The sequence below is a fragment of the Podarcis muralis genome, chromosome 14, assembly GCF_964188315.1.
Source record: "Podarcis muralis chromosome 14, rPodMur119.hap1.1, whole genome shotgun sequence".
NCBI lineage: Eukaryota > Metazoa > Chordata > Lepidosauria > Squamata > Lacertidae > Podarcis > Podarcis muralis.
The window spans coordinates 13,681,077-13,700,120 of record NC_135668.1 but is presented as its reverse complement, the minus strand read 5'-3'; the positions used below and the strand labels follow the sequence as shown (position 1 = coordinate 13,700,120).

The following is a 19,044-nucleotide window of genomic DNA, read 5'->3' as shown; positions in this document are numbered from 1 at the left end:
ACCAGCAACCAGCTTATGCATTCTCTCGTGCAACATTACGCTGGCAAATTTTGCCAGTGGAACAGGTATACTGCTAAATGACTCACTTAGTGCTACATTAAAAAAAGGTAAAGGTACCCCTGCCCGTACGGGCCAGTCTTGACAGACTCTAGGGTTGTGCGCCCATCTCACTCAAGAGGCCGGGGGCCAGCGCTGTCCAGAGACACTTCCGGGTCACGTGGCCAGCGTGACAAGCTGCATCTGGCGAGCCAGCGCAGCACACGGAAACGCCGTTTACCTTCCCGCCAGTAAGCGGTCCCTATTTATCTACTTGCACCCGGGGGTGCTTTCGAACTGCTAGGTTGGCAGGCGCTGGGACCGAGCAACGGGAGCGCACCCCGCCGCGGGGATTCGAACCGACGACCTTTGGATCGGCAAGCCCTAGGTGCTGAGGCTTTTACCCACAGCGCCACCCGCGTCCCCGCTAGTGCTACATTGAATGCAACTATATTGAGTCTTGCAGCACCTTAAAATAAATAGAAGCTTTCATTGACTTCAGTCCACTTTAACAGATGCATGAAGTATTATATAGATATAGATATATTTGTAAATAGTGAGATCAGAGGGAAATTAAATGCAGAAAACTACACAGTGGATCATTACATAATAAACTGTTGTAATTCACCAAACTGTTGTTGATGACACACACATCCTGACATTACTCAGCTAATTAACACAAGCTCCTTATCCTCAGGGACCCGCACGGGCAGGGGTACCTTTACCTTTACCTTTACCTTACCTTATCCTCTGGTAATATTTAGACAACATTTACTGCCCAGAACATTAGGCTCAAGAAGTGAAGCCTGGCTTACACCAATAGAGATATATTTTCCTTAATAGCCAAAGGGATTTTTCAAAGCATGTTTACATCTCATCTAAAAAATTTCCCCCCAAAAAATATGAGTGGTGTTTTACTCTAGTCATTAGCATTACTCCCTGAAGTACCCCACCTTTCCTTAAAAACAATTTAGGAGACATTTAGACTTCATTACAAACACATTTACTACGGAACAGGTTCATTCAGTGGAACTTACTGCTGAGTAAATGTATGCAAGAATTTGAATTTGTGGTTGTAGGAAGTATTCTACAATTGTGTACTGAAAGTGGGTCTGTGGTCCAGCTGTTAAAAGCTACTACAGTGGTACCTCGGGTTAAGTACTTAATTTGTTCCGGAGCTCCATACTTAACCTGAAACTGTTCTTAACCTGAAGCACCACTTTAGTTAATGGGGCCTCCTGCTGCCGCTGCGCCGCCGGAGCACAATTTCTGTTCTCATCCTGAAGCAAAGTTCTTAACCTGAAGCACAATTTCTGGGTTAGCGGAGTCTGTAACCTGAAGCGTATGTAACCTGAAGCGTATGTAACCCGAGGTACCACTGTATATACATATAGGTAAGGCAGTTAGCATAAGTCAGGAATCTAGCTCAGTTCCCAGATCACTGGCTAGTCATTTCAGTGAACCAAGATTTCTATACTACACATATTTGAAAATGCAGTTATGGCCAAAATCTGTATTTGTTTCATGAAATTGAAAATTAGTGATACATTCTAAATTCTTCATACTTTCTTCCTTTCAAGACACTTGTCTTTCTGAATCAACAAGCAGTTTGCCAAGGAAGAAGAAGAAAAAGAAGAAAGTGCAGGTATTGTACTCGTTGGTTAATACATACACCCCATTTTACTCATTAGGAGCTGCCAGCTGATAACGTTCCTGAAATTGAATCACCTCACTAGTATCCCTGAAACAAGTGCAGAAATGATTATATTTTACTTGCCAGAGAGGGCTCTTTAAACAAAATTCTCAGCAACCTCACCAAACACAAATTCCATAGATCACTGTGGGACATGACAGTTAAACTGGCGGAAAACTGATGTAACATTTTGGGCTATAATATCAGCATAATGAGGTGGTAGAATGGACTCCCATTTCAGACTTCCACTGGGGGTCTGATGCTTCCTGCATATTAAAAAAAAAGGAACATATCAGAGAAAGTACTGACTTTTGCTCTGGCTGTGCTAGCTCTTGATTGCAAAGTGCTTTGTTACACAGAGGTGCATTCAGAACTGTGATTTTCTCACCCTCCACCTTTGATGATACAGTCCATTCTGCTACCCCAGTATGTTTTCACCATGTCACCACCACCTACTGCATGTGCAGCAGGTATGTGAAACCAGATGTTGCACTGGTTGGAATCCAGTGACAATTGAAGGGCTACAGCCTCCTCATTCTTAATTTACAGACACTAGTAACTTTGCAGCAGGTAGACATCTTACTTAACATATGCCTATGCATGCTTTTTTTGTAGTGGCTCAAGAAATGAAGTGGGAAAATTTGCTCGTATTCAGAACTGTACAACTTTAACACAATTAGCACTGTATTCAACATCAGCTCTGATATGTTTATAGTGTAGATGCCGCCAGACGCTAGTTATGTGTGCTTCTCTGATCATCACTAATTCTCTCACCTGGCTCCAAGTAAAATTAGGCCTTGAGTAATTTTATACGTCCACACAGGTAACAACACTGCCTAGAGAATCCACCTTTTTTATAGCAGATAATTTCAAATTTCACAGCATTTCTTTTCTTCATATATTTTCAGCAATTATTATTTTTGCCACAAAATATTGATAGTACCTTTACCACTCAGTGCATTTAGCATACTGACACAATGCTTTTGTTTAAAATGTATTTCAGATTGCTGCAGATACCATAGACCACACAAGTTCTAAAAGAGTTGAGGTAATTGTACCAAATATGCTGCAGAAGTCAATCATAGGATTGTAGAGTTGGAAGAGACCCTAAGGGTCATCTAGTCTAACCCCCTAGCATGTAGGGGCCCCCCTTGACATGGGTCACGTGTGACATTCCTGACAGTGCTGTGTCTTGGAAGGGGTGCTATGACATTTGTTGTGAGTCAGGCGAAAACCTGCAGATGGGCCAATTTGTCTGCAGGAATGTTCCTTCCTGGCCCCGAATATGGCAAGCAAATAATCTATAGCAATATCTGTGCCAGTTCAGCCCGCTCACCACTGGGCTGAAGCACATACACATAACAAAATGGGAGGGAGGGTGGGTGATCCAATGACAATTGGGTCCACATGGGGCAAGAAGCTGGGCACCGTTCCCCTTTAAAGGAAGAAGGCAGTCCAGTTACCGCCCAGGTCTCTGTCCACTGCTCAGCCCCCTCCTGAATGGCTGAGGGGGGAAGGTTGTGCCAGGAAAATGCGCAGCCAGGAGGCAGTGTGCCCCTCCCTCCCCCCGGCCATGCGTGTGGACCCTGTTTCAGCCTTGAGCTGCGCTGTGCAGCAAATGGCGCCCCCCCCCAAATCTAGGTGGCAGTAAGTATTTCCATTCTGCTCTCTTTTCGTGACATGCAGCGCTGTTTGCATTCCACCAGAAACTGCGTTGTAATCTTGCTGTCAACTGTGGTGAAATTACATAACGTTTGTAATTTACATAATTATGTGAATTACTATTTCATAAAATTTATTTATGTCATAAATTCATTAATACTAATACTAATACTAATAATAATAATAATAATAATAATAATAATAATAATTGTACCCTGCCCATCTGACTGGGGTTGCTCTAGCCACTTGATTGTAAAAAAAAAAAACCTCATAGCAGTTTACAAAAATAAAATTAAGCTGTCATTATGTTATTCCACCTCACTCGTTTCTGTGCACAGAAAATGGAGTGCAAATGACGAAAACACCTAATCTGTTACGATAGAACCATAGGATTGTAGATGTATCATATGTGGACTGAAAGCAACAACAGCAAATACCAATTATATTAATTGGATTGATTTCCACTTTGGACTTAGGATGGATAAACCAACACCAGTAATTTCCACGCTCTATCTCTCATGGATCACAACCTCACAAACTTCTGAGGGCAGTGGAGCTATCAAAAGGGCCCCTGAAGAATAATTGTTTCCCCCTCTTCATCTGTTAAATTTGCATTCTCCTTTTAGACCAGACTGCCTAAAGCAGCTCACAGCACTCATAAAATATGTCAGATCCATTAAATACATATAAACAGAGCTTTTTTTTCAGCCAGAACTTGCAGGAACTCAGTTCTGGCACCTCTCAGGTAGGTGCCTTTGCCATTATAAGGGAACAAGGGAATAATAAAAATAATAATAAAAATTTATTTATATCCCACCCTCCCCAGCCGAAGCCGGGCTCAAAGCGGCTAACAACAATAAAATACAGCATTCTAAAAACAATTCATTATAAAATCAGTTCAAATCAAATTGATGGCAACCATTGGACTAGAGTTTGGTGAAGAATTACCAAAGGAGGAGGTCAGGCTGTGCCTTAGCCAAAGGCCTGGTGGAACAGCTCTGTCTTGCAGGCCCTGCGGAAAGATGTCAAGTCCCGCAGGGCCCTAGTCTCTTGTGACAGAGTGTTCCACCAGATCGGAGCCACAGCCGAGAAAGCCCTGGCTCTGATTGAGGCCAGCCTAACCTCTCTGTGGCCCGGGACCTCCAAGGTGTTTTTGATTGAAGACCGTAAAGCCCTCTGTGGGACATACCAGGAGAGGTGGTCCCATAGGTACGAAGTGTTCATTGTGCGTTCCGACACCTCTTTTCCTAGAAAAATTGCACTGCATATAAACAAACATGAAGCTTCTTGCACAAGGAGAATGTTTAATTCCTCTGAAACTAGGGGAGAGAAGCAGTAGAAGGGACAACTGTGAGCTGACTCAGGATCAGAAATGTGGTGGTGCTTTTGTCTTTCTCCTGGCTCTTTATCATAGGACAGTTGATCTTGCACATAATTTCGGGGTGGAGGAGGAGACAGTCTTTTATAAATCACTCCTGATTGTTAACTATTACATGGGGTTAAATTTAACATTATGTTAAACATACACATAACCTTTTAAATAATAATGGTGAGAATTTACTGCTGTCTTTCTTCCCCCCAGAAAAAGCAGCCCACTTGATATTTGGATTAATTCTGCAGCATCCATTCCATTGCCTTCTCCTTAGCTGCTTTGGGGCAAATTGCTGCTGGGGGAGGATTTTTAGCAGGAAAGTATCACTGGAAGAAGGGACGCGGGTGGCGCTGTGGGTTAAACCACAGAGCCTAGGACTTGCCCATCAGAAGGTCGGCGGTTCGAATCCACACGACGGGGTGAGCTCCCGTTGCTTGGTCCCTGTTCCTGCCAACCTAGCAGTTCGGAAGTACGTAAAAATGCAAGTAGATAAATAGGTCCCACTCTTGCGGGAAGGTAAATGGCATTTCCGTGCGCTGCTCTGGTTCGCCAGAAGCGGCTTAGTCATGCTGGCCACATGACCCGGAAGCTGTACGCCAGCTCCCTTGGCCAATAAAGCGAGATGAGCGGCGCAACCCAGAGTCGGCCACGACTGGACCTAATGGTCAGCGGTCCCTTTACCTTTACCTTTATCACTGGAAGAAGAGGGTTCAACCTTTGGGTGCCAGAGTCTCCATATTGATCAGGATCCTATATAGCTCCTTTTTTGTTTCTTTTATTTTACAGAAAATTTGCATTTATAACTTAATGAGAATCATCAGCATAGAAGCTATAGCCGAAAAAGTCACAGAACAACCAACAGATTCTCTGATTATTACCTAAAATAAAGAGGTTTCACATTGTAGCCTGAACATAGCTGCTTTTGTCTTAAAAAAGTGGATAGTTCTGAGCTTGCTTTTTTTAAATGTAAACTTCATGTAACTTACTGATACCAAGTTTCAGAACTAGCACATTTTTCTGAGATAAACAATTAGAAGCATAGTTATTAATGTGGATTTTCTTTTTCATTTTAGAATTACAAGTTCCCTGGTTTCAAGCCAATGAAAGTCATGAAACTACCAAATCATCTAGAACCCGCACAACTCTGGGATTCAGTTCTTAAAGTCCAAACCTTCAAGGTATAAACTTTGTATTTCAGTTTAGGTAGCAAAACTTGCTGATGTAAAATATTTTTAGAGCTTAAGGTAGATCAATTTTGATATGTGGTTTATATCTGAAGCAAGAAAAAAAATGTTAACAGTTCTTTTAAGATTCCATGACATACTTGAGACATATTATACATTCAAGTAAGTAAGAAGCCAATTAGTAAAGGTAAAGGTACCCCTGCCTGTACGGGCCAGTCTTGACAGACTCTAGGGTTGTGCGCTCATCCTATCTAGAGGCCGGGAGCCAGCGCTGTCCGCAGACACTTCCGGGTCACGTGGCCAGCATGACGAAGCTGCTCCGGCGAACCGGCACCAGAGCAGCGCACGGAACGCCGTTTACCTTCCCGCTAGAAAGCGGTACCTATTTATCTACTTGCACTTAATTGTGCTTTTGAACTGCTAGGTGGGCAGGAGCTGGGACCGAATGACGGGAGCTCACCCCGCTGCGGGGATTCGAACCGCCGACCATGCGATCGGCAAGTCCTAGGTGCTGAGGTTTTACCCACAGCGCCACCCGCGTCCCTTAAGAAGCCAATTACATCATATGAAATTCTATTGTCCACTGTTAAAATCCACATAAAATGCATTTTATGTCTCCCACTATTATAGTTTGGGTCTTCTGCTGCTATACATCCTTCTGTACCTCCCTTAGCAAGATGTATTCCATTTTCTTTTTGCAAATAATGATAAATTTCAGATAGCATTAAACATAATATGCAGAGTGATTAATTCACTCCATTTTATTAACAAGTGAGGAAAGTGTCATGAATTGATTGTTCAGCAGAGCAGCTGTTGTTAATTGAGCCTTGTTAAACAGGAGCACATGACTGGGCTGGCTGGTTGCCAGATCCATCTCCCAGTTGCTATAAGTATTTTGCTAGCTTGGCCTCCCAAAGAACACAAACTCTTGGGCCTGCTGATAGACTTTTTGGTATGCTCTTGTGTGCTACCTGCTTGGAGAATATAAGTTTGGAGAACTGTTCCTGTGATACTTTAGTGACTTCATGACAGAAAGGACATAGCCTTCAATCCAAGTAACATTTTGTGTATTATTGGAAATGGAAGTGCTCCAGCCTCTGATAATATATTATTCTGTGATTAAAGAAGAAGCAGCATTTGATGAAACATAATAATTAATCCTTGGAATGTCTTTGTTCTTTTAGTAAGTTCATATGTGGTATTTTAAACTTTTCATTAGTAGGCATATTAACATTGTAAATCTGAAAATGTTTTAGAATTGTAACGTCGTCCCCTCCCTGGTTGTTTTCCAGCTTTATAAGGGAGGGGAGAACAATGCTTACAAGCATTTGTTTGTAAAAATATATATTGCTTGATAATAAGAAAAGCTCTAGGTAGTTTACATTAAAATGGTCAGTAAACTGGTTAAAACTGGCATTTAAAAATACTGAAAAAATGATTAAAATCAGCAGTAGCTAAAAAACAAATAAAACATTTTTATCATCACCCTTTAATTGGGGCTCTACATCTGCAAAAGAAAAAGATACTGCAACATGTTAAACAAACAAACAACAAAACAACCCTATCCAGTACCTGTAACTATATATGGAGCTTGGGCGTTGTGCATACACCTACCAATCAGTTGGATACCATAAACACCGTTCAAGCAGCAGTTATTTGTTAAGGGTATGGCAACCATTATGTTTGTTCTCAATTGCTCATTGTTTCCAGAATGGTGATCAGCACCATTGCTTAGGCTTAGCAGTTGCAAGGGCTGCCATCCTTACTGATCTGTGAGTCTATATCTCCAAACCCAGAACAGAAATTGTGCTTTCAAAGGGGATCAGCCCTTCCTCTTTGGTCCCAGTAATCCTTGGTTCAACACAATCTGAGATCTGTTTGCAAAACCTATTTTGCAGTGCAATTCTATACATACCTGCTCCCAGGAATGTTGGGAATAGAATTGTATCATAAATCTGCATAATATATGCACTTCCACCTTAAAATTTGCAGATTAGGCTTCTCACTTTTTTGGGGGGGGGGGTACTTTTGTACAACACTGTATAACATTCAAACTGAAGAAGTATGGAAAATTTTGAAGCTTTCTCAGTACTTTTTGACATTTTTTTTGGTCCAAAGAAATATATTACCCTGGCTGTTACTTTCACATTAATACTATTTGAATATATCTAAATTATTTTTGCTGTACAGCTGTTACTTTAAATCATCCCTTTTTCTTTTCTCTATTAATATTTTTGAAGCAGGCAGTAAATGTTAGTTTAAGATAATTACTGCATGTTTATAGCATAATGTCATTTTATGGATTTGCATTTTTCCTTGAATTTACACATTTTGACAAGGTGTCAGGTTTATTTATTGCAGCCATTATTCATTTCTTGTCATTTGTTCAAGGCCAAGTAGTATAAAGTATGAGAAGAACCAGATTTTTTGGGGGGGGGGGGGGATAATGACTTTAACCCATTTGAGCTAATATTATTATTTTGGTCTAACAGATATTCTTATAGATTGTGCCAGACTTGCGTTTGCAAATACTGTCTTTAAGAAGCCAAAAATTAATTAGGATCTAAAAATCCAAATGGAAGGTTTTAAATTTAATACCAACAATCAAGGCCAATTTTTATAATCCTATAAAAAGTTATGTGATTGCAGAGCATAAAATGATTGGTTGCTATTGAGAAAATGAATACTGACCCAAGCAATTATTTGGGGTCAGTTTTTAAAGGGTTATATAAGGTTGCAGCTGCGGAGTGACAAATAATCTTGTGGATGCATAGCAAAGGACATAATGAACTATAATTTCTTAAGTTCAATGCCGTAAAAATAATTTTCCAAAGCATGACTTGAGTATAAATAATGCAGTGACATTTGCCTAGGCCTGTCAGATGCCTTGTTTTTCATCACAAGTCCACCAAGATCCTTTCAAAAGGTTACAGTCGATTTGCATGACCACTTCCTTATTTTTACATCGTGGGACCTAATTGTAGGATCGTGATGCTTCAGACTCCCACCACCCCAGGCGGTTTGGAAGGGATCCTGTTTTGGGCTGTCCTCCACACCAAGTATAGCAATTGTAGCAACGCAGGTCAAACGTTGACTCCTTTTTTGGATTTAAAAAAGTGCCCTTGGTAAGCGGTGCTTACTTCTGAGTAATAATAATAATAATAATTATTATTTATATCCCGCCCTTCCCAGCCAAGGGCAGCTAACAAGCAATAATAAAAACAAGTTGAATTAATACAACTTAAAATTAAAATACAACATTGAAACATTAAAATGCAGCCTCATCACAGGAGGAGAAAGGAAAAAAGAAAGAGGGAGAGGGAATCAAATTGACTCCAAGCCAAAGGCCAGGCGGAACAACTCTGTCTTTACAGGCCCTGCGGAAAGAAATCAGATCCTGCAGGGCCCTGGTCTCATGAGACAGAGTGTTCCACCAGGAAGGAGCCAGTGTTGAAAAAGCCCTGGCTCTGGTTGAGGCTAATCTAACTTCCTTAGTGCCCGGGACCTCTAGGGTGTTGCTATTTATGGACCTTAAGGTCCTCCGTGGGGCATACCAGGAGAGGCGGTCCCGTAGGTAGACATGCATAGGATTGTATGCTTAATTGTTTATAACAGTAGTTGGATTGGGCAAGCATATAGATGTATGTTACAAATCCCCTACTTTTTTTTTCAAAATGAAAAGCAGCTTTAGGGAGCAGCAATTTGGAGTGGAGCAGAAGAAGCTTCTTAACAACTTCCTTGCCAGCTGTTTTTCTTGTCAAAGTCCTTCCCCCACAGTGTGTTCACCACCCCACCACCCCATGCATGGTTCCTGATGCATGTTTATGAAGAGCAACTCAGGGTTCAGTTTGGGTGAGAAGTGGCTGGTGTTGAAAGGTGAAATATACTCAGAGTCGAGAGTGGATTTCATGCTCTTTATTCAGCTCATAGTGGTGAGGAGGAATGGAATGTTCCCCCAGAAAATCTGCTTTATATACATTATTTACACAATGGGCCCCACGTGATTGGCTAATTCCGGGATTCACCTATAGGCCAATCTGGTTGCGGATTCACATCTCCCTGGAGCTGGATTGGGTGGCTCCTGTGGACCAGTCAGACTGCTGCATTCTGGACCCTATTGTTTTAGGACCAATCAGACTGCTGCATTCTGAATCCTGTTGTTCTAGGACCAATCAGACTGCTGCATTCTGAGTCCTATTGTACTAGGACCAATCAGACTGCTGCCTTTTGGATCCTATTCAACTCAGTATTCAACATAACAAAAAGATTAAGAAAGTAGTTATACATCCCGCCTTCTTGCTTCTGTTCTCACAATTGTAACCTCCTGGGGTTGCATTTTCCATTTTAAAAAGGAGTTTGAACTTCATATCTTTAATATATTGTTGCACACCACCTCAATCTCCAGGTGGTGCAAGATATCAAATAAGGATCTATAGAATGGAAATGCTCAGCTTATGGTCAGCTCCAGGCACTTACCCAGAGTTCATGTTTCCTTTGGAATGAGGTACAGCAGAGACTGTGGTGTCTATGATATATGGTTTATTTACACATATATAAAACCTGAGCCTACGATGGGTTCATAGCATTAACACCACCAAAGAGTCTTGTTTCTCCCATAGCCACAGCCTTAGATTCAAACAGAAATCGAACATGACTCTTACTCTTTCCAGTTTGCTGATTTTTCCTCTGGCTCTCATCACTTCCCAACTCTACTCTCAACACTGGTTTTTTCTGTTGAGGGAGTGGGGCAGGGATTAGAGGGGTCTCTCTCTCTCTCTCTCTCTCTCTCTCTCTCTCTCTCTCTCTCTCTTTCTCTCTCTCTCCCCAAACTTACAACAATATCAAATTGATTATCAGTCAAGACTGTGATGCTCAACAACACCATATTGGAAAAACATCATGCTTTAATCAGGGGCACTCCCTTTGAAGTATATATGTTTGGGACTGCATAAAAAAAGGTATTGTTCATCACTTTGTTGTAATTATGTTTTTTCATATTTTTTTAACAGGGAGTGGATACAAAAATTCTGAAGAAATTGTTTATCTCTGAAGCATCCCTTGCAATTTTACAGGATTGCTTTTGGTGGTGGTTTCTTCACAAGTTCAAGGTATGAAGACACAGAGCTTTATTTTCATTCTTATCCAAATTAAAAAAACATAATTGGAATATATAAAATTTCTTGATCATGAATGAATCTGTGCTCACATACATGGACTTCTGTGTTAAATAACTGCTTCCCTTTGACTGATTTGTATTGAAAGACAAACAGAATAAGTCCCACACAGAGTGATAATAACCCTGAAAGAGTGTTGCATTTGTGGGGTAAATAACCCATACTAGAGTGCTTAAATCTGACACCCAAGGTGTGTGCAAATGCTATAACCCTTATGTCATGCCTGGGCTTTTCATATATGAGATATAAGCCATTGTTTGGATTATCAGTGCAACAAAGAGTGAAAGCAAGCAACTTGGAGTAGGTACAACATTAACTACAAAAATTCCACTTCTCTTTCACTCTCTCTCACACACAAAACACACACACACACACACACACACACACACACAGAGAGAGAGAGAGAGAGAGAGAGAGAGAGTTAGTTTCCTATGTCATGTAACCTTTTTAGCTCCAAAATCACAATCATGATCACTCTGAAGTTCCCGTTAATTCATACATTATTTCTACCACCTGTGCTTAAAATCAGTGCTAAGTGAAGCAATGAAATATAATTCTAATAATACCTTTTTTCTGATTTATTTCAAGCCTGATCAAGCTGAACAGGACCACCTTTTTGACAGAATATCAGACAGCTTTGTGGCGCTTCTCTTGAGTACTCCCAGTTTCATAAAAGATCCTTTCTTTCAGGTAAAGACACTAATAGGTATTTTTCAATCGTGATTGTTGCCCCAGAATGCATCCCTTTGGCATCCTTATTCTGTATACAGTGGTACCTCGCAAGAAGTATATACTTATACTTTTAAGTACAGTGGTGCCTCGCAAGACGAATGCCTCGCAAGACAAAAAACTCGCTAGACGAAAGGGTTTTTTGTTTTTTGGGCTGCTTCGCAAGACGATTTTCCCTATGGGCTTGCTTCGCAAGACGGAAATGTCTTGCAAGTTTGTTTCCTTTTTCTTAACACCGTTAATACAGTTGCGACTTGACTTCGAGGAGCAACTCATAGAACGCGGTGTGGTAGCCTTTTTTGAGGTTTTTAAAGACTTTGGTGATTTTTGAAGCTTTTCCAAAACTTTCCCGACACCGTGCTTCGCAAGACGAAAAAAATCGCAAGACGACAAAACTCGCGGAACGAATTAATTTCGTCTTGCGAGGCACCACTGTACTTAAAAGTATAACTATATACTTCTACTTTTAAAAGAGGCCCCATGGAACATGTGTACTCTGTATCCACAGGGCCTCTTTTAAAGGACTCACCCTGTATATCCTTATTCTGTACACTATCATGCTGCCTCTTAAACTCTTTTCGGAGAAGAAGATACCCAGATCCTTTAGCTGCTCCTCCTATGTTTTGCCTTCAAGCCCTTATATGGTCACTCTTTATACTGGTGCCAGTGACTGCATCCTCAGCCATTGTCTAAGGTCCAACCTACACTTTATGGGATGTGTGGGTACTATCACCTCACTACCCCCAGGTAACGTTGCTGGAAAAATAATGTATTATATACAGGCTTGGGAAATATGGCACGTACGTGATAATGTGTAATTATCACAGGTTCTTGCAGAGCTTGTCTTGAGGTCTGGACTGGGCGTCTTGTTACAATAAAGTTATAAACTCAAACAAAAGCAGCTGGTCCCTGGTTGGGGGCCCCCAGCCAGTTTAGTCCTCTGAGGCTGAAGGCAAGTATACTTGGCTGCCCACCCCCGCTCTGCATGGGCCTGAAGTATTGTACTCGGGCTACATGTACTTTATTGCATTTTCATTACTTCTGTTTCTTCCTCTGTACATCGTTCTGGTGTATGTGGTTCTTCCACTGCCTTCAAACTGTACTAAATATTTTGTCCCTTTCGTATTTCAGTTTTAAGTTTTTGGTTCTTTGTTACTATAATGTTTAAGGTAGTTGGTGTCACTTCTGACATGGTGCAACAATACTGTAACAAAAATAAAATAAAATAAATTGTTTTCCAAACCATGTATCACAGGTTTTGTCTCCTTGGCTGCTGCTTGTGGAGACAAGGAAACATCACATAATATCCATAATAAAGCTTTTTTGCTCTCCGTAGTTTTTGATGATAAATAGTACAATAGTAACCCCCCAATTTGTTACTTTACCTAAAAAGTATTATCTGTACATTGCTTCACAAGATGTTAAGCTAGCTGCCATGCTTACTTACTTCGCACATTGGCAGAACTATTCATTTCACCACAAATAATGATTCAGCTATGTTTAAATGTCTGAGTTTGTTATTAACTATACTTTGCTTATTCTTTATATTACTCACTGCCAACTTTAAATGTTTTAAATTTAGCTTTGTTTGTACTTTGGCAGATGTACCCTGACTGCTTGTCACAAGCCATCTATGTTACTTTTTGTGAAGCTTTTCCTGAATCCCGTCTTCGTTTCACTGACGAATTTAAAGAGGAGCTAATGGATTTAGTTTTTCAGTGGATAAGAGGTACCATAATTTGTCTTTGAAATTTATGGTATTAGGACTTTTCAGAAAGATCTTTTCTACATAACTTTATATCTTCAGCATTTTATCCCAGTCAACATCAGTACTACAGAATAGTAAAAAATAATAACACTAATACTCTAATAATGAAAACAATGAGTCCTGTGGCACCTTCCAAATTTATTGCGATACATGTTTTTACAAATGAAAACTTTCAAGTCGATGAGAGCTTATGCCACAACAATTCAGACTTTAAGGACCAAAGTAAATAGCATGCTAAATACATCATTCTTAATCAAGGTTTAAGAAAATATAATAGTGGGGTGAGGAACCCAGTTTTCATTGAAACAGCAGCACATAGTGGGGGAGGGGAGGTTTAACTGTTCCTTCCTCAGCTCCAATCCCAGTAAAATCTGCAGAAACAACACACACACACACACACACACACACACACACACTAATGCTGGGAGGATTTTCAGTGGGATTACAGCTGAGGAAGGAATGCTTAAACCTCCCTTCTCCAAATACTGTGATCCTCATGAAAAGTGGACCCTTCCTACTTGCTATTAGAAACTTATGATGCCCTAGTGACATTTGAAGTGATGAGCTTCAGTGCTATATATGTAGATTTGTCCCAGTACTTTATGGGCTCTTTGTTGCAAGCAACTACTACTATTTATTACTATTCTCACTAGTTATCGCTAAATTTATTACCTGCCCTTCACTGGCAGGTTTTTGGGCAAGTTGCAATTTAAAATTCAGAATTAAATACAATAAAAACATATTACATTCACAAGAATAGGCAAATCAGTATATGGTGGGGCGGCAGTGTTATTATTGTATTAACACAACTGTCTCTTTAGAATTTGTCACAATGCAGTCCTGGGGAGTACCATCCTTTTGTGCTCAATGGAATTTACATGCTTAGAATTATGCTGTTAAAGTGACACAGCTAAAACTCGCACTTCATGAGTATAACACGTATCAAGGATTTGTCTTGGGAAGTACCAAATGTAATTTCAGCTGTGCTTATAATTTTATGGTACAAGTGTTACTGAATAACTAAAACTTACGCCCCAGTTACTGATATGATGACATCCTCATTGAAATAATGCTTGTCATTCAAAATAATTGCAAGTATGGAATGAAGTAGACCTCCTCAGATAGGAACTACTAAATGTGCTTTATAGTTCTCAGAGTGGGCAGGCTTTAGAGAGCTGCCCCAGGAACATTTCAGTGTGTATTCCCCCCTCAAATAACAACCATGGTGATCAAATGTATTCTTATGTGGTTATAACACTTGCAAGATAGCCTCTCTAGTTCCTATTGTGAACACAAATAATCCACCACCAAAGACAACTAATTTCATGTCTGAATAATTTACAGCGAAAAGTGATAAAATTAAGAAAACTAGGACAACATAAAGCATTATGCCTCTTCTTTAGAAATATCCATCGAATGTTAGTTCTCAGTTTCCAGGAAGAAAATGAAGAATGTTAGAAAGAAAATGAATGAAGAATAAACCCCAGTTTGCCAACAAAGCAGCAGGCTGTTGAATCATAGAATCATAGAATCATAGAGTTGGAATAGACCACAAGGGCCATCGAGTCCAACCCCCTGCCAAGCAGGAAACGCCATCAGAGCACTCCTGACATATGGTTGTCAAGCCTCTGCTTAAAGACCTCCAAAGAAGGAGACTCCACCACACTCCTTGGCAGCAAATTCCACTGTCGAACAGCTCTTACTGTCAGGAAGTTCTTCCTAATGTTTAGGTGGAATCTTCTTTCTTGTAGTTTGGCTCCATTGCTCCGTGTCCGCTTCTCTGGAGCAGCAGAAAACAACCTTTCTCCCTCCTCTATATGACATCCTTTTATATATTTGAACATGGCTATCATATCACCCCTTAACCTCCTCTTCTCCAGGCTAAACATGCCCAGCTCCCTAAGCCGTTCCTCATAAGGCATCGTTTCCAGGCCTTTGACCATTTTGGTTGCCCTCCTCTGGACACGTTCCAGTTTGTCAGTGTCCTTCTTGAACTGTGGTGCCCAGAACTGGACACAGTACTCCAGGTGAGGTCTGACCAGAGCAGAATACAGTGGCACTATTACTTCCCTTGATCTAGATGCTATACTCCTATTGATGCAGCCCAGAATTGCATTGGCTTTTTTAGCTGCCGCGTCACACTGTTGGCTCATGTCAAGTTTGTGGTCAACCAAGACTCGTAGATCCTTTTCACATGTACTGCTCTCAAGCCAGGTGTCCCCCATCTTGTATTTGTGCCTCTCATTTTTTTTGCCCAAGTGCAATACTTTACATTTCTCCCTGTTAAAGTTCATCTTGTTTGTTTTGGCCCAGTTCTCTAATCTGTCAAGGTCGTTTTGAAGTGTGATCCTGTCCTCTGGGGTGTTAGCCACCCCTCCCAGTTTGGTGTCATCTGCAAATTTGATCAGGATGCCCTTGAGTCCATCATCCAAGTCGTTGATAAAGATGTTGAATAAGACCGGGCCCAAGACAGAACCCTGTGGCACCCCACTAGTCACTCTTCTCCAGGATGAAGAGGAACCATTGATGAGCACCCTTTGGGTTCGGTCAGTCAGCCAGTTACAAATCCACTGAGTGGTAGCATAGTCAAGACCGCATTTTACCAGCTTCTTTACAAGAATATCATGGGGCACCTTGTCGAATGCCTTGCTGAAATCAAGGTAGGCTACATCCACTGCGTTCCCTTCATCTACCAGGCTTGTAATTCTGTCAAAAAACGAGATCAGGTTAGTCTGACATGACTTATTTTTCAGAAATCCATGCTGACTATTGGTGATCACAGCATTCCTTTCTAGGTGCTCACAGACTGTTTGCTTAATGATCTGCTCCAGAATCTTCCCTGGTATTGATGTCAGACTGACTGGGCGATAATTATTTGGGTCCTCTCTTTTCCCCTTTTTGAAAATAGGGACAACATTTGCCCTCCTCCAGTCTGCCGGGACTTCGCCTGTTCTCCAGGAATTCTCAAAGATGACTGCCAGTGGTTCTGAGATCACATCTGCCAGTTCTTTTAATACTCTTGGATGCAGTTCATCTGGCCCTGGAGACTTGAATACATCTAAACTAGCCAAGTATTCTTGTACTATCTCCTTAGTTATTCTGGGCTGTGTTTCCTCTGCTGAATCATTTGCTCCAAATTCTTCAGGTCGGGCATTGTTTTCTTTATCGGAGAAGACTGAGGCAAAGAAGGCATTGAGGAGTTCAGCCCTTTCTGTGTCCTCTGTTTGCATTTCACCATCTTCTCCTCTGAGTGACCCCACTTTTTCTTTGTTCTTCCTTTTGCTACGGACATACCCATAAAAGCCTTTTTTGTTGCTTTTAACCTCTCTAGCAAGCCTGAGTTCATTCTGTGCTTTAGCTTTTCTGACTTTGTGTCTACATGTGCTGGTTATTTGTTTGAATTCCTCTTTGGTGGTTTCCCCCCTTTTCCATTTTTTGTACACATCCTTTTTTAATCTTAACTCAGTTAAAAGTTCTTTAGATAGCCACCCTGGCTTCTTTAGGCACCTTCCATGTTTCCATCTCATTGGTATTGCCTGAAGTTGTGCTTTTACTATCTCCCTCTTAACAAACTCCCAGCCATCATGAACTCCCTTTCCTTTTAGTATTACCGTCCATGGGATCTCACCCAGCACTTCCCTAAGTTTTATGAAGTCGGCTTTCTTAAAGTCAAGAAATTGAGTCCTAGTATGCTTGGCTGCTCCTTTCCGCTGTATAGTAAACTTCAGAAGAGCATGATCACTCGCACCTAATGATCCTTCCACTTCTACCCCACTAACCAGGTCATCAGCATTGGTTAGGACCAGATCTAAAATGGCTGTTCCTCTTGTTGCTTCTCCCACTTTCTGGACAATGAAGTTGTCTGCAAGGCCAGTGAGGAATCTGTTTGACCTTATGCTCTTGGCTGAGTTTGACATCCAACAAATATCCGGGTAATTGAAGTCCCCCATTACTACTATCTCCCTTCCTTTTGCATGCTTGGCCATCTGTTCCAGGAAGGCATCATCTATGTCCTCCGTTTGGCTTGGGGATCTATAGTAAACTCCCACAATGAGGTCTCTGTTATTCTTCTCTCCCTTAATTTTGACCCAAATGCTCTCACTTTGGCTTTGAGGTTCTAAATCTTGGATCTCTTCACAGGTATACACATCCCTGACATATAACGCCACTCCTCCTCCTTTCTTGTCTGCTCTGTTTCTCTGAAATAGCTTGTATCCCTCCATTATTACATTCCAATCGTGGGACTTATCCCACCAGGTTTCAGTGATGCCTATTATGTCATATTTAGTTTGCTGTACCAAGAGCTCAAGCTCATCTTGTTTATTTCCCATGCTTTGCGCATTAGTGTACAGACATTGAAGTCCATTAATCATTCCCCCGTGTCTCTTATTTAAGGATTTTTTCCTCCCACCACTGAAGATACAGTGTATACGAAGAAGTAAACATGTGCCTTTCTTTCTGTCTTTCTTTGGTAACAAAAGAACTGAAAAGCTCTTGTCGGTTCTTTTTTTAAAACACACACACACATTAATTTATGCTTTGCAGGTTTCAAACCACAAAAATCTGCTTGGAAGAAATGGAATTTATTCTGGTTGGAAACGCCCCTGACACAAACGCAGAAAACAGATTCCTTACATAAGTTATCTAGTTTGAAACTCGAAAACTCTGTGATTAAGACAAGGTCAATCGGAAAGACTTGTAAGTACCAGGCAAAGAACTTAAAAAGTTATTGAATGTTTGTTTCAGAATACTGGCATAATATTGGCCGCCGTATTAGTGAAATAGAGATCGATATTAGAAATCTTAAGGATAAATTTGAACCCTGTAATTTATTGTTGCTTCAGAGGAATCAGAACAAAATGTTGAATACTTACTCCCCAGCCATGGGGTTCAGGATGCAATATCAGCAAGGAATGATTTTGAGTATCATTTATGTTGAGACAAGGCTGTTGTGATGGGTTCAGCTTAGGACTGGTGTTGAAGACATCTGGGAACTTTGTGGTGCCTGGTACAAGTTACCCCACTTCTTAAGAAGATGGGACAGTGAATAGATGAGTGTTTGTACTGATTCCCTATTACATTTTTTTTTTTACATAAATCGAAGTGTGGTTTTAACCTTTAAAAACATAAACAACGTAAACTCTTGACTCAGCTAGACTGATAAAGAAAAAGTGATTTATATGCGTTGTACATGCAATATAGCATTGTGCCACCAGATGGCACAGTGGAGTCCCATTTTTCCTCTGCCTGTTTTCCCTGTTTAAATTTACAACGTGTTTAACTGAAACGCATCTTTGACATGTCTAAATTCAACCCCTGTACCATGGAGACATTGTTGTCCTGTGCCACAACATAATCTTTTAGATGTACTGAGAACACTCTCTTAATTATCCTATCCATGTTCTAAGTATAGTAAGGAAAAGAAC

At 40.8% G+C, this 19,044-nt stretch overlaps 1 protein-coding gene across 4 annotated transcripts in view; it reads left to right on the top strand.

Moving 5' to 3' along the window:
• Positions 1-19,044, top strand: part of FAM227B (family with sequence similarity 227 member B) — a 110,441-nt gene that overhangs the window by 7,642 nt on the left and 83,755 nt on the right. For 2 of the 4 annotated variants that reach the window (XM_028707257.2, XM_077918796.1), the window contains exons 4-10: positions 1,617-1,681; positions 2,733-2,777; positions 5,837-5,941; positions 10,957-11,055; positions 11,710-11,811; positions 13,453-13,579; positions 18,164-18,316. In XM_028707257.2, the coding sequence (XP_028563090.2) occupies positions 1,617-1,681; positions 2,733-2,777; positions 5,837-5,941; positions 10,957-11,055; positions 11,710-11,811; positions 13,453-13,579; positions 18,164-18,316 (696 nt within the window). The remainder of the gene's footprint in view (positions 1-1,616; positions 1,682-2,732; positions 2,778-5,836; positions 5,942-10,956; positions 11,056-11,709; positions 11,812-13,452; positions 13,580-18,163; positions 18,317-19,044) is intronic. The other 2 variants (XM_077918798.1, XM_077918797.1) reach the window with 1 other exon arrangement.